At 27.2% G+C, this 16,239-nt stretch overlaps 1 protein-coding gene across 4 annotated transcripts in view; it reads right to left on the reverse strand.

The window, feature by feature from the left end:
* LOC141526594 (zinc finger protein castor homolog 1) overlaps positions 1 to 16,239 on the reverse strand; it is a 78,230-nt gene that overhangs the window by 20,493 nt on the left and 41,498 nt on the right. For all 4 annotated transcript variants that reach the window (XM_074241631.1, XM_074241628.1, XM_074241629.1 and 1 more), the window contains exon 5: positions 2,794 to 3,200. In XM_074241631.1, the coding sequence (XP_074097732.1) occupies positions 2,794 to 3,200 (407 nt within the window). The remainder of the gene's footprint in view (positions 1 to 2,793; positions 3,201 to 16,239) is intronic.

Here is a 16,239-nt window from a genome sequence, read left to right on the forward strand (position 1 = left end):
GCGCTCAAGTCACCCGAATTATTTAAATAAACGTTAATATATATAAAACTTTTAATTAAAAACTTGGAAATTATTTTCAATTTTTCAGTAATTTTGAATTAAACTTTAATTTAAATTTTCCCGCGAATAAAAATAGTTATCTCAAGAGTTAAGCGCCCTCACAAGTTAAGACAGGTTAATTACAAATTGTAGGAACGCATGCGCGTATGGACTCTATAAAAAACATTACATGTAGCTGCCTGATGAGTAAAAATTGTGATAGAAATATTTTATTTATCATAAAACGAATAATAATTGACCCGTTATTTTCTAAACATCTCCGATCATTGACTCTACCAACCGAATAAAAAAATAATCAGGTCAATTGATTGTGTTCTTCGGGAGTTATAGTGTTAACGCCACCATATTTCTCTAGAAAATTCCGCTAAAATTAATTTCTTACATTAAATTGTTCTTTAATCTCTAAAATGTATGGAATTTCTTCCGTTATATGTTTTATAAATTTGACTGATCACTTCCGACTTCACCCGAAGATTGCCGACGACTCCCGAAGAAAAGGGGAAGGGGAAGGAACGTAAAATAAAAAATGCGATGTGAATAATATAAAAAAATATGAATTGAATAGCTTTGAAACACAAAGAATAATAAATGAAAAAAATGTTTGAATAAATGCGGAAAAAAATAACAAAAGGAAGAGTGGCAAGTCTTGGAGCTGCAGACAAGGAAGAGAAAGAAAAATGATGAAGTGGAATCGGTTTGTTGGGATAGAAGGGGGGCGCCAGGAGCGCCATGGGGGCGCTGCAGGCCACCTTGCCGCTCTAAAACATACATACATTTTTATTTGTACTTACACACTTACAAATGTTTATATATATGTATATGGATATAAATACAAGAGAAGAAAACAATAGAGCTGATTTGCAAACAATAGAATAACGTTAAGAGTAAAGAAAGAGTATTATACGCGGTTGTTATTATTTCTTATTTTCTTTATAACTTCTCTCTTTATGCCATAACGCTTTTACTTGTCCGCATCACTACCAATACGATATATACCACTACTTACATTATATTACTACCCCGACAATACCATCACCGTCACTTTGCTATATTCACATTAATATTCAAACGCGAAAATAATGTAAACGACGGATAAAAATTTTACATCGTTTTTTTTTTTTTTTTTCGTTTTGATATAAATATTCTTGTGCTGTAGAGTATTGTTTGAAATTCCGTCAAAATTTGCTTGATATTAAATAAAAAAAAATTTTTTTTTTCTAAAATATAATTCAACATTTTTTGCACTTAAAAATGTATTTTTTAAATTAAAATTAAATTAAATTGAGGTATGAAAAAAAAATAATGATTTTGAGTTAAATATTGAAGATACGGAATATTTAGAAGAACATTTATTTTTAGAAAATTAAATTTTTAATCGAAATTGTTGTAAGCATTTTTTTTAACAGATTCATTATTTAAGCCATAATGTTAATTTTTATAATTCTTTTATCCAAGAAAAAAAATTAAACTTTTTAAAATAATTTTTCTAAAAGATTTATTATAAAATATTTTGTAAATTTTTCCCACGAAAAATCTCAATTTATCAAGAGTATGCGGGCAATAATATAATATTATAAAGAAAATTAGAACCGGAGCTGACCGATGAGCATTAATTTAATACCAGCATGAGGATCAGCCTTCAATCAGATAAAATCTGAGAAACTGGGCTTATTTAAATGACATCTTGAGTTCTATTCTATTCAAACTCAGATTTTTAACCCAATTGCGGTAACAATGGGTGATTACCCTGATGGTACATGAGAGCGATGCGACGTGCCTCTAATGGTTTTCGACCGATTAATTATGCAAGTTAAAACCATCAGCAAAATAAAAATTTGCATTTTCTGTAATGAGAATCTTTAAAAAAAATCCATTAAATAATCAAAATGGTTAAGGTACCTCGGACTTACAAGAAAGAATAGGTTACGCCGGTAATAAATAATAAAAGTAATAATTTAAGTTATAAAAATAAATGAGTTAGGTAAAAATTGATTATTGTTAAAAAATAAACGATCGATTTTGCTGAAGCGGATTTTCCTCGAACGGTCCATTGTTTGCTCGTTAATCGTTCATAGCGAATGAAATTTTAACGGCCGGCAGTTAACCTTAACGAACAACGCAACATATATTGGTATTGGTAGTGGAAGAGTGCTGCAAGCAACATTACTCCTCCGTCTTCTCCTTCTCCCACCCCCTCTTTATACTTGTCCTCTCATTTTATTTTATCGATTTGTTTCATTTTTCATCGCTGTAATAACAATCTGCTTTTGCTTTTATGCTACAGAATTTATATTGACTTTTTAAATTTACCGCCTTCGGCTGAACTCAATAGATGGCGCCAGGAGGCTATCTATGTCATCATTTTGGCGCTAAAATTGAAATTTGAAAAAAAAATATAGAAAAACTAGCAAATTGGACGCTGATTTTTTATAAGGACCTGCTTATGGTTAATGAGAGGCTAATGTTAAGTATTATTGTAATAATAAGAGTCAAAATTGCAGATAGAAGATAAAATTCTTCTTTAAAGAGATCCAAATACCCTTTTAGTGTAAAGAATGTCTATAAAAAAAATAATACGTGAAAATAATTTTGTTCTAAAGGGTTAGACATACAGAAAAATTGATAAGGACATTTACATAAATAAGGTTTCTTGTAATTTGTTTGTATCTGCAATATTTAACTCAAAAAATTGAAGAATAACTGAAGAAAAAGTAATTTTATCTAAAAACTTACTCGTTCATCATCTTCACGGCGGCCTGGAGAAAACAACACATTCCCCATGTGCGCTTGAAGGTTCTGCTGGAGCAACTGGGCCAATTGAGGGTTCTGCGACAAAATGGCGGGGTTTTGCTGAAGCAGCTGCGCCAAAGCAGGATTGGAGGACAGGATTTGACTTAGTGGAGAATTAGCGAGGTTCTGCAATTGTTGCTGCTGCTGCTGCTGCTGCTGCTGCTGCTGCTGCTGCTGCTGATGGTGGTAGGACTGAAGACTCGGAGAAGTTGAAGTTATCGGCTGCGAAGATTGCATCCCCGAAGGGTTATGTACCGAGCGAGGCGGACTTTGGGGCGTATGGGGAGGTGTCGGCGGGCTGCCTGGCGCTGTTGATGACGCGTCTTTTTCTTGTTTCACTCTTACTCGGTCTGTAATTATAAAAATCATTTATTATCAATAAAAATTATTATCAGTATTAAAATTTATGGATAAAAAATAATAAATCGAGATTAAGACGGAATAAAAAAATATTAAATGATGATTTAGTATATCGCCTGCAAGCGACGCGATAACTTCTTTAATAGACTCTTGTTATTTTTATTTATATACACGCAAATAATATTTACTCGTTAAAAAAGTTTGATTAGTCATTTATTTTTAATGAATTTTTTGTAAAAAAAAAAACTTTCTGCTTTTGACGAGAAAATCTTTTAATTGATTGATTTTTTAGCTCCTTGAGTTAAAATCTGACCAAAATAACTTCCTAATTTTTAAAATTATTCATTTTTAGAGCGGCAAAGGTAAAAAATTACCTAATAAAGTTATTTAGAGCTAATAAAAAAAAAATGTATAACACTTGTTACAAGATTACGGGATTCTGGAATCGAGACGTCTCAATTTCACGGGTGCCCTACAGAAAATTGTTAAAAAAAACCTTAATCTAAAATGTTGAAAAAAAATAACGAAGGGAAGGCCCCAGTTTAGTTTTTTTTTCTCAACCACCTTTCCATGCACAAACTATATATTGATGGCAAATGAAGCGCGAACATCCCCTATTTATATTTCAAACGAATGATATGATTCATAAAAAAATTTATTGGGTAATTTTGTTATTTTGTAAGTTATTACTTACATTTATTATTAAAAAAAAAAAATAAAATCAAAACAAACATTTATTTGAAATTTTAATAAAAATAAGTTAGAATAATAATAACCGGAAAGAAAAAAAAAAGAAAAAAAAACAATGAATGTAATTTCACGGCCACTTAACAGCAATTGTAAAACTGTCATAAAGAAAACAATGACCAAGATTACGTATTTATATATACGATTGATTTGTGACAATGTCAAAAGTTTTCTGTTTTTTTAAATGTAATGCTGAGTTTGATTGCTTTCGCACTTTTACGTTGCTGTGTTTTAATTAAGTTTTTTTTTTTTCAGTTTTTTTTTGTGGAAGAATTGATAAATAAATAATTTATTTTATCAAGCGCCTCTACGCAACAAATTAATTAATAAACATATTCGAACAATTTAACAATTTACAATTGACGTAAATAAGAACAAATTGAGGCCCCTCTTTTATTCGATTACAGTCATTAGACGACATAAATCCGTCGACTATCAATAAACGGTCTGTGTGGATGTTAACGTTAAGCGAATCTGAATTGTAGTTCAAGCTAAAATATTATAATAAAAGTAAGAAATTAAAAATTGGATTATTGTTGAAAAAAAATATTACAAAAAGTTTGATGTCGATTTTAATATTAAATATTGAAATAAGAAACAAAGTAATGATTTCATTTTTTTTTTAAGCAGTTAAATATCAATATCATTGAATTTTGTTTGTGGTAATGTCTCAAGTAATATTTTTACTAATCAATTTCCTTTTTTAAAATGATAATCAGTGATATTTACTAATTAATTTTAAATAATTAAATAGACTATCCGGATTCCACAATTATTGACAGGTTAAAAAACTGATTGATCTAATTATTGACATACCTTAGCCCCAATTATTGACACCTATACTGCGCATGCGTCGAATCATCTGTTTATTCTTATTTATCGAAACTTATTATTAAGTAATCAATTTTATTAAAGTTTATTAATAATAACTTCCATTAATGATTAATTACTATTAAAAATATAAAAATTAATTTAAAAATAATTTATTGAATCAGAAGAGTTCAAACTCTTACAGTAAATTTTTTAGGTTAAAGTAAAAAAAAAAGGCGTCATAGCGCTGTCGACTGGCTGTCAATATGAGATTCAACTTAAAAATTATGAACTAGTTATTGACACCCATTATTTAAATATTATAAAGCATACAATTAATTTCGAATATTCAATTTTATAAATTTTTCATATATTGTTAATTAAAAAAAAAAAAAAAGATCATATAATTAGATGAAGAAATTAATTTAAACTCGGCATTTAAAAAAAATGCTTTTCTAACCAAAGTTGTTAAGAAAATAGACGCTCGTAAGCTGGTTTGATGAACTGGTGCTAACTTTATTTTTTTTTTTTAATAATTAATATTTAATATTTTGAACTGAAAGTAATTTTTTTTTTAATTTTTTAATTAATTAGAATTTAATAAAAATTTATATGATAGTTATTCTTATTACAGATAATTAAATATATTTAAAAATAATTTAGGGTGTCAATATTTGGACCCCTGTCAATAATTGGGGCTTTTACCTTACGGAGGTCAATTAGAGCGAAAGGATTTTCTTAAGTGCTGATTTTTGTATTAAATATTGTGAAAATGAAAAAATTATAACACATTTTTTGTTAAAAATTAAATTTTGAATCGAATATTTTTATAAAGTCCCAAAGTTAAAAATCAAACAAAAGTATAGATTAAAATATGACAAATAAGTATCTCAACGGTTATTGGTTAACCATCTCTCACCCTTGGAAGCAAAAGGATACTTTATTTTTTTTTCCAGCCCAAAAAAACGGTTACACAAAAGTGAAAAGATATATAATATAAAATAACAAGAGCTATAAGTACAATTGGGGTGCGAGTTATTTAACCATCGATATTTCGATATTATGAACGATAAAACCAACACTTTTCAGCGCAACTCGCATCTTCATATCGCTCATTGGTCCCAGGGGGTCTATCCTAGATGAAAACCTTCCTCATAACCTTTACACATTTAGCATTTACCATTTATCCAACAAAACACACTATTTTTATTTTATATTCCCATTTTAGGTGGTGCTTATACGGCAGGTATAAGAGATGCCTACACAATATGACAAGCAAAAGTCCCATGAGAACCTCAAGGTAAAAACCAGTGATGGCTACCTGCATCATTTTTTACCCTTCGAACACATAAAATACTGGAATACAATAAAAAATCACGTATAAGTAAACTTATACCGCCTGAGGACTCGGCTGGGCTTTACTCCACAAAAAACACCTAATAATAATAATAATAATAAAAAATATATCGAAATAAAAGGAAAGGGTAGAAATAGAGGATGTCTAAGGACCTTACAAAAAAAACGGGGAATCCTCTCTGACCCCCAGTAGTTGCTATCTTTTAAAAGATCGGTGACGTTTTGAGAAATTACGTAACCCCTTGCCCGTTTTTTAGAGAAAAAAAAATATATTTAGTTTCTCAGGGAGTTTTATTTATCATACTGACATATTTTTTCTATAAAAAAAATTCTTAGATTGAAAAAAAAATTTTTTTAGTCAAAAAAAATTTTTCACTTGGCAAAATTGAACTTTTAAAATAATTAATTTTAAATGAACAAGCAGTAATTTGGTTTTGATTTTTAATACTGGCTTGAAGGATGATATAAGGAAGATTTTGCCGAAAAAAGCAGGTCAATTGGTCCATTGGTTCGAAAGTTATCAGGTTTGCAGCTTGAAGCCAGAAAAAATGATAATTGGCAAATTATTGAATTTTGTGGATTATTTTGCGAATTTCAGAGGAATTTTGATGTAAAATGAAGAAAATAGCAAAATTGAAACCCAGAGACGACGAAATAGCGTTTTTTTTTTTTTTTTTTTTTGAATGATTGAGTGAAAGGATAAATTTAAAGGAATTTATCTTTGTAAAGTAAGGTTTATCGTGTAAAATAAAGCTTAGTGGGTTCTAAAAGATCGTGTAGGATCTTGAAGACGGAATAAATATATATTTGTTTGAAAAGCAAAGGACTAGTGTAGAATAACATTATCTTAATAATAATAAGCAGAAAAGGTATAGTTTGCGGATGCAATTCTGTGCATACGCAGCATGACGTCTGTGTTTCTCGCGTTTCGAAATATTTCTCTGGACCCCTGATCGTTATTTGAGAAATTTAACATGTCATTTTTGGTTTTTTATTTATTTTGTTAGTTACTCAACTAATCCGAGTACTATTTTTTTTATTAAGTTACAATATTTTGTCTTTATGGTTTATTGAGTGCCCTTTAAAATATTCCGTTATACATTTATGACATTCATGTTTAAAATTTAAATTCTGGCTAAAGAAAGAAGTCTGAAAAAATTGATAAGAGCTTTTTTGATAGACAACAAAATTTCCTACAAAAAAAGTTTCTTATGATTTTTCTGTTTTTACAATATTTATCATAAAATTTTGAGTTTTAATTATTATCGAAAAAAATTTTCTTTCGAACCTTTTTTTTCCGTGTAAAAAAAATTAAAATTATGCAACGGCTGATCTATTTGAAAGTTACAATAAAAGTTCCGTATCCGGTTTCGAATTTCCACATTTTGGATCGACTCTTGAAATTCGAGCGATATTTTTCCGTTTGTCACTCGAGAACCGGTTTACTTTTTTATCCTTTAACATCTTTCATTTAATACTCGTACTATTTTTCAAACTAAACTGAGTCACTATTATTCTTGGTCTCACATATGAGTAGGTACACATGTGAACCACATTGAAAGTAAAAGATTAATCTAGCTCACAATCACAGATAATCAGTCACGTTACTTTAAATTTAAGAAGTATTTGTTATTTGTAATTCAAATTTATAAATCTATTGAAAGTTTTAAGAGGTAAGGTCGTTAGTTTGATTTTTATTTTGTTGTTTGATGGATTATGAAATACATAAATTAGAAAATATTACTTTCACATTTTTAACTCTTTTTTTCCACTCAAAATATTTTAATACGGAACATTTTACCAAAAACATTATTTTTATTCGTGACCTAGTTTGATTTATTTTTTTTTTTTGATTTTCTGTTTGATATTTTCCGTACTGTTAATATTTATCAAAAAACTTTGAGAGATTAAATTGTTTTTTTGAACAGTGAATATTTTATTTAACCTTTAACCTTGAATTCTACCTAAATGATAAGATATATGAGGCATCCCATGCAAAATGGGAAAATGACTAAAATTTAAAAATTTTTCTAATTCATTCTAATTTAGTCCTAATTTATTATCAAAACTCTATATTTTACTAATTTGTAGAGAAAATTATTCTTAATCAATAAGAAAATCGATTTTTCTCTCCTAGTAACTTTTCAGCCGTACTAACTTATATCCCGGTCAAATGTTGTTTTAATAATTTTAAGAACAAATTCATTTTATGTTTGTTATTAACTAACATATTTATTATTATAGTTTTAACAACAAATTTTTTTATGTTCGTTATTAATTAACACCTATGTTTATCAAGATCGTGTTGTCAGCATGCTAAATCCTTTATTTGTGTTTTTTAATTAGTTTTTTTTTTATTATCCTAAATAATTTATAGTTAAATATGTGAACAATAATGTTTCTAAGGTTGAAATAATATAAAAGTCTTTTTAATAAACAATTTCATGTACACATTTTGTACTTGTCCCACCAGTCACAATAAAAAAAATTTTTTTAATTGTTTCTACGTAGGTAATCAGTCTAATTCTTCATAATATTGAATGTTTGTAGGATAAATTTTGTATTGAGAGGGAAATATTTTTTAAAAGTTTAGCGGTCGAACTGAAATTGAACTTTAAATATACCGCGGTAAGAAAGAAGGATTTTTCTTAGTCCCACCAGTCACACTCAGTCAAATGATAGTTACGAGAAACTTAAAAAATAATCGAGGTTTTTGACAAAGGGATGTTGTTAATTAGTTATTCTTCTATATTATAAGATAAATTTTACTATAGTATAAATTATAGTCACATAATTATAGCTTATAATTTATGGAATTCCAGAGTCAAATGTCCCACCAGTCATCATGAAATGCTCCACTTATTAATTTTTCCGTATTTTTAATATTTACCGAGAAATTTTAAGTTTTAATTTTTTTGAGAGATTTAATTGTTTTTTTTAACTGTGAATATTTTGTTCGACCTTTTACCTTAAATTCTAACTAAATAACTAGAAATAAAAAAACTTGATAGGGACCTTGATTAAATTTTCTACAAAAAAGGTCTCACATGGTTTTTCTGTATTTTTTATATCAATAAATTTTAAGTTTAAATTTTTTTCACAAAAAAATTTAAATTTTCTGCAATGAAAAATATTTTTTTGAAGCCAAGATATATTTTTTTTTTGTAATGTAAAAAAAGTTTTTCGATGAAATATATTGACGGTAAGCATCCCATTGAATCTAAAGATTTATTTCCCCAAAAAGTGAGATCTTACACCCCAAAATAGTAAAAAAAGTTTAGTCAATTCGTAAATTTTTACGAGATACTTAAACCTTTAAACGGGTCACACGGGTGGCAGTCGTCTGTCCGGGGTCAAATTTCAAATTTGCAGGGAAATCGGTTAACCCCGTGCTGTCGACCCAATTTTTCTCAAGGATTAAATCGAGCATGAGTCTCATAGTCTCATCTATGGGTTTTTTCTTTACAAAAATCCCCTACTGTATTATGTAGCATTATAGCTATAACTATAACGCAACTTCTTCTCGACAGAATGTACACACATTACTCAAGTATTTCGCAGGTAGATCCATTGTTCGGGTACCTGCACGCGCATTCCCCCATCGAGGAATTCACCCAGTCCGCGAAAAATTCGGGATGAGAAAAAAATCCTTTTTTTGTCGTTTCTGTTTTTTTAGGGCTAGAGGGTTGAGATAGGGTAAAAGTGAGTTAATAGTCGGTAAAACGGTATTCACCTTCTGACCTTAGGGTTCACGATTTTTTTTTCTTTTTTGGGAAGAAGACTTAATGATTTCTTTTTGGGAAGAAGTTGAAGGGGTGAAATTTTTGGGGTACTTTGAAATTGGATATATGTGGAATTTTAGTTGAAAAATTATTATTAAGGTTTTGGATTTTAATATGAGGTGAAAATAAAATTTGAAAAATTTTTGGGATTATGTCGAAGCTTTAAATTTTAATCAAATTTTTGAGAATTTTAATTTGAGTTTAAAGATGGGCTAGAGAAATTTTAAAGGAAGATTGAGTTTAAAGTTTGGAGATAAAGTTTTTGAATCGAATTTAGGCTTGAAGATTTGTTTAAAATTCTATAGAATTTAATCTACGTTTAAAGTTTGAATTGATAATTTTTTGAATTAAATTTGGGTCCAAAATTGTGACTCTAAATTTTTTGAATTGAATTTAAGTCCAAAATTTTGGAATTTAACTTCAGTCCCAAATTTTGACTGGAAATTCTAAACATCAGTTCAATTCCAAAATTTGGGACTCAAATTCAATACCAAAATTTTGAAATTGAATTTGAGTCTAAAATTTGGGCTCAAAATTTTGAAATTAAATTTGAGTCTAAAATTTTTGGGATTAATTCTGAGTCAAAAATTTTAATAAAATTTTTTTGAATTGAATAAATGTCCAAAATTTTGACTCAAAACATTTCAAATTGAATTTGAATCCAAAATTTAAACAAAACCTTTTCAAAATTGAATCTGAGTTCAAATTTTGATAATAAAATTTAGATTAAAATTTTCTTCATTTAATTTAAAATCCAAAATTATTTTTCAAAATTTTTCTAACCAAATTTATGCCCAAAATTTCATTAAAAAAGAATTAAACTAAAATCTGACTCATAAAATTCAATAAAGGATAATTAAAAAAAAAAAAAAAAATTAAGATTGATGGAAAAAAAAGCTTGCAAAAAAACAATAAAAATGATAGACGTCAATTGAGATAAAAAAATTTTGAAAAGGATACTTTGAAATTAGTTATCAAGATGTAAAAATGACAGGATCATTTTTAAAGATTGGATCTGGAGATAGGACTTTAGTTAAACAAATTCATTGTGGAAAAAAACGGGGGGATGCTGAACTCAGTTCAACTTATTTTTTTGGTCAATTTGTTCCCAACAAAGCTTCAAAAAATCCTACAAGAACTTATTAATAATTTTTGACTCTCGACCACGTGATTCGTCCGGGATGATGGATTCAAATCTAAGATAGCAAATAAAACAAATAAAATAAACAATAAAAGCGAGGAAATAAGAAGTAAGAATAAAATAAAGAAATAAAATAAAGAGTAGAAGGAAAAAAGGAAAAAGGATATAACGGCTGAGAATTTAAAGTTCACAACTGCCGCGCTCATTTTTTCTCCTCGGGCCCAAACCTGAAAACCCTTTTTATTCTTTATCCCTTCACTGCTTTATATTTTTATATTTATACACACATATATATATATATATATATACTCCCACCCCCGGAGGCCAAGATTAATTATCCGAGATATTTCAAAAATGAGCCGACCCATTTTTACCAAAATTATTTATACAATAAACGGAAATTATTCTTATTAAATAAAATGAATGGATTATAAATATAAATATAAATGACAATGAAAGAGTTTCTCGTATTGAATGCGCTCCAGTGGTAATGTGTGTGGACGTAATCAATTAATCTGAGCTCCGTGGAAAATTAAAGTGAGAAACTAGTCCAGGTTCATTAAGTGTACTTTATTTTTTAATGCTTTTATTGAGAGAAAGATAAATTAAAATAAAATATAAACTGGTTTTAAGATCATTTTATAGTTCCCAGATGTATGTATTTGGATTTCTTACGGTCATCAACACCCAGTTGATTCACCGAATAAATATTTATTTATTTTTTTATATGTACTTTCAAATTTTTTATCAAAAGTTTGATTTTATTTTAAAAATTACCGAATTTTGATCTATTAATAGATCAGAAGCGAATTGTGGCTGAAATATGGAAAATAAAAAAAGTATTCTGATCATTTTTTTGCATTTTCAATATTTCATTTAAAAAATCCAAAACAAAAATTAAAAAGCCCCAATTATAGACACCCTAAATTTTTTAAAAATATATTTAATTATCTGTAATAAGAATAACTATCATATAAATTTTTATTAAATTCTAATTAATTAAAAAATTAAAAAAAAAATTACTTTCAGTTCAAAATATTAAATATTAATTATTAAAAAAAAAAATAAAGTTAGCACCAGTTCATCAAACCAGCTTACGAGCGTCTATTTTCTTAACAACTTTGGTTAGAAAAGCATTTTTTTTAAATGCCGAGTTTAAATTAATTTCTTCATCTAATTATATGATCTTTTTTTTTTTTTTAATTAACAATATATGAAAAATTTATAAAATTGAATATTCGAAATTAATTGTATGCTTTATAATATTTAAATAATGGGTGTCAATAACTAGTTCATAATTTTTAAGTTGAATCTCATATTGACAGACGCAGTCGACAGCGCTATGACGCCTTTTTTTTTACTTTAACCTAAAAAATTTACTGTAAGAGTTTGAACTCTTCTGATTCAATAAATTATTTTTAAATTAATTTTTATATTTTTAATAGTAATTAATCATTAATGGAAGTTATTATTAATAAACTTTAATAAAATTGATTACTTAATAATAAGTTTCGATAAATAAGAATAAACAGATGATTCGACACATGCGCAGTATAGGTGTCAATAATTGGGGCTAAGGTATGTCAATAATTAGATCAATCAGTTTTTTAACCTGTCAATAATTGTGGAATCCGGATAGTCTATTTAATTATTTAAAATTAATTAGTAAATATCACTGATTATCATTTTAAAAAAGGAAATTGATTAGTAAAAATATTACTTGAGACATTACCACAAACAAAATTCAATGATATTGATATTTAACTGCTTAAAAAAAAAATGAAATCATTACTTTATCTCTTATAGTGGCTTTTACCTTACTTAATGTTTTTTAAAAAAAATATTTCAACTTAAAAAATTAAAATTTTGACTAAAATAGGTGTAATGCAATAAAACAACAAGAATACTTTTTTGTGAAGAATAAAATTTTCTCAAAAAAAAAAAAAATTCTGTAATTTTCTCATATTTTCAATTCTTTATCCAGAAAACAATAAATATCCTCATCTGTCATTCTCAATTAGAATAAAAAACAAAAATTCAAAACGATTAAGAATCCTAAATTATCCTCCCATATTTCGGGATTACCTTTTACCATAATTCAAGCATTTCACCCAAAAGCATCCTACAATTCATATATAAAAATTTTTATCCGTCGTATAAATAAATTTAGCAAATTCATTTTTTTCGTGCCGTAATTTAAAATTTATGAGTTCGTGAATCGGTTATACCGTTCGTATCCCTTTTCTCAGATAATTCCCAGCATCCCTCTCTCTCTCCGGCAGAGGTCTCCTCCCCGCGGTTCCCGCCGAGGAACCAATATAATATAATATAATAATAACCAAAGGAACTTATAGTTATACTATAACAAAACCCACACTAAAGAGAGTATAGAGTGACTTCTCCTCTCTAACTCTTATTCACAATTCAGTCTGTTAAGCCTCTCGTGGAATTTGAATATTAAAATTAGCCTCCTCTTTAATACTCATACTTATACTTTTATATTCTATATAAAACTTCTTTTATACTCTTTTCTTTCGTATAAATAAATTTAATTAATAAATTTTTTTTTAAATTAATAAAAAATTTTTTTTAAAAAATTTACAAGAGCAAAAATTATTTTTAAAATTCCCAGGGTCGTTAGCAAAAATACGGGGGGTCTATTTGAATATCTTATAATGTCGAATTAATGCCGGAAATTCGACTCGGTCGGGTAATGGCCCAGAAATTTCAATCCCGAATAAAATCAACGGACCCTTACCTATTAAATTTTATTTTTCTCTCCTTTTTTTTTTTCTACTTACTATGCTGATGCATTTTTACCGATCAGCCCTTTTCCTCTATACAACAAATATGAATTATAATTATTACTACCCTTTCTTGCATTGATCCTCAGGTAACGTCGACCCTTTTCATTCCCCTTTGGGAATTTACATACTTAAAAATATTTTTTAACTTTTTAATTTAGCTGAAAGTTTTTAAATTATGGTTAAATACACAGAAAGAAAAATTTCTTGACGGGAGAAAAAAAATTCTTGGCTCAAGAAAAATTTCTTGTATGAAAAAAAAATTTTTTTCTTGCTCAAGAAAATACTTGGGAAAAAAAATATTTCAGATAGTAGCTAGTATAATCTAGATTACAATGAGTATAATCCAGATATCACCCAGTATAATCTGGATTATACTAGCTACTATCTAAAAATTTTTTTTCACCACAGATATCACTGAGTATGATCTGGGATGATATACAGTGTTATCTTGTTCTTTCCGTGTACAAGTAGTTCTGTTCTAATATTATCGTCTCAAGTCCAACAGTTTATGGGCCCAGGGACGTGTTTCAAATTTAGAAAAATCGTAAGAATACTTCTTTGTAGGAAATTTAATTTTCTGTACAAAATTATCATTTTTTTGTAATTTTGATATTTAACCCAGAATTAGCGAAAAACAATTAGCTAATAAAAATTTTAGCAAAAGAGAAAAAATAAATATAATTAATAAATAATTAAAAGAACAAAGTGGTTGTTAATGTTAGCTGTTAAAAATGTAAAACTCTCCTATTGAAAAGGGTAAAGAGAAATCAATGGGAAGCGATCTTTTAAAGCTGAAGCTAGGAATTCCTGCTGATGGATTGGTCATCCGTGATTAATTTGACAAGCTGACTTTCTGGTTTTCGGAGATGAGGAGTACACATATATGTATATAATAAAAGTTATATTGAGAAAAGACTGACAAGGCCCTGAAGGCGCCCCCGAGGCCTCGTGTGGGCCTAATGGTTCCTCTTATCCGTCTTTCTCACGTCCCGAACAAAATTTTAGGATCGAACACTAAAGCTAAAACCCCACAACAAAACCAAATTATTCTCAAGGTTAACGCCCAAAATTAATCAATCCAACTAAATATCATTATAGTTCATCGAACTGCTAATCATTCTAATTATTGTTACTTTTCTGCGGAACTATTTTTTATCTTAGTCAATACTATTTGTGTAAAAGTTAATTGGGACATTGGCCAAAATTTTTTTTCTATATTCGAAAATTCAAAAATTTTCCAAAAAAATTTTTAATCTAAATCTTAGTTCAAAATATTGATCAAAATTTATTTCATTCAAATATGAGTTCAAAAAAAATTTTTTTAATAAAATCTGAGTCCAAAATTTGGAATTAAAATTTTTGGAAATGAATTTTGAACTTAAAATTTTTCTGAGTTTAAAATATTCGTCAAAATATACTCTATTCAAATTTAAGTTCAAATATATTATTTATCAAAATCTGAGTCCAAAATTTGGAATAAAATCTGAGATCAAAATTATTTTGAGTTCAAATTTAAGTTCAAAATTTATTTGATTCAAATTTGAGTTCAATATAAATAAAAATAATTGATTTCATGCCGTAAGATGGACGGCGGAGTTCCTAGGATCCACCTTTACAAGCATAAAATGTGAGTGTATTCCATACATGCTTGTAAATTAAAATATATATATATATATATATATATATATATATATATATATATATATATATATATATATATATATATATATATATATATATATATATATATATATATATATATATATATATATATATATATATATATATATATATATAATAATAATAATAATAATATGGTTATTATATTATAATATATATATAATATAAATATAATATAAATAAAAATAATTTTTTTTTCAATTTGAAAAAGTTCGATTTGAATCAAAATTCTTTTAACTGAATTTTAGTTTAAAATTAAATTAAAAAAGATTTTAGAATTGAATCTAAGTTCAAAACTTGAATCAGAATTTTTGAGATTCAAATTTGAGTTCAAAATTAGGACAGAAATTATTTTGACTCAACTCTGAATCCAAAATTTGTATCAAAATTCTTTTGATTGAAATCTGAGTCAAAAATATAATTTTTAAAAATTCTAGACCTCAATTTGAGTTCAAAATTTGAACTTAGAATTTTTATAATTAAATCTGAGTTCAAAATTTCAATAAAAATTCTTTTGAATTGAATTTGATTCAAAAAAATTTTAGAATTGAATTTAACATCAAATTTTCCTCAAAAACATTTTCTTATTATCCAAATTTCAGTTCAAAATTTAAAAAGTTAATTATTTAAATCCCTCGATAACTTATCTTCAAAAACTGACTCAAATTTTGTCCCTTTCTGAACTTAAAAAAAAAAAAAAAAAAAA

The sequence above is a fragment of the Cotesia typhae genome, unplaced genomic scaffold (genome assembly GCF_013202065.1).
Source record: "Cotesia typhae breed Kobodo isofemale line unplaced genomic scaffold, CoteBio_Ctyphae contig_36, whole genome shotgun sequence".
In the NCBI taxonomy this organism is placed as follows: Eukaryota; Metazoa; Arthropoda; class Insecta; order Hymenoptera; family Braconidae; genus Cotesia; species Cotesia typhae.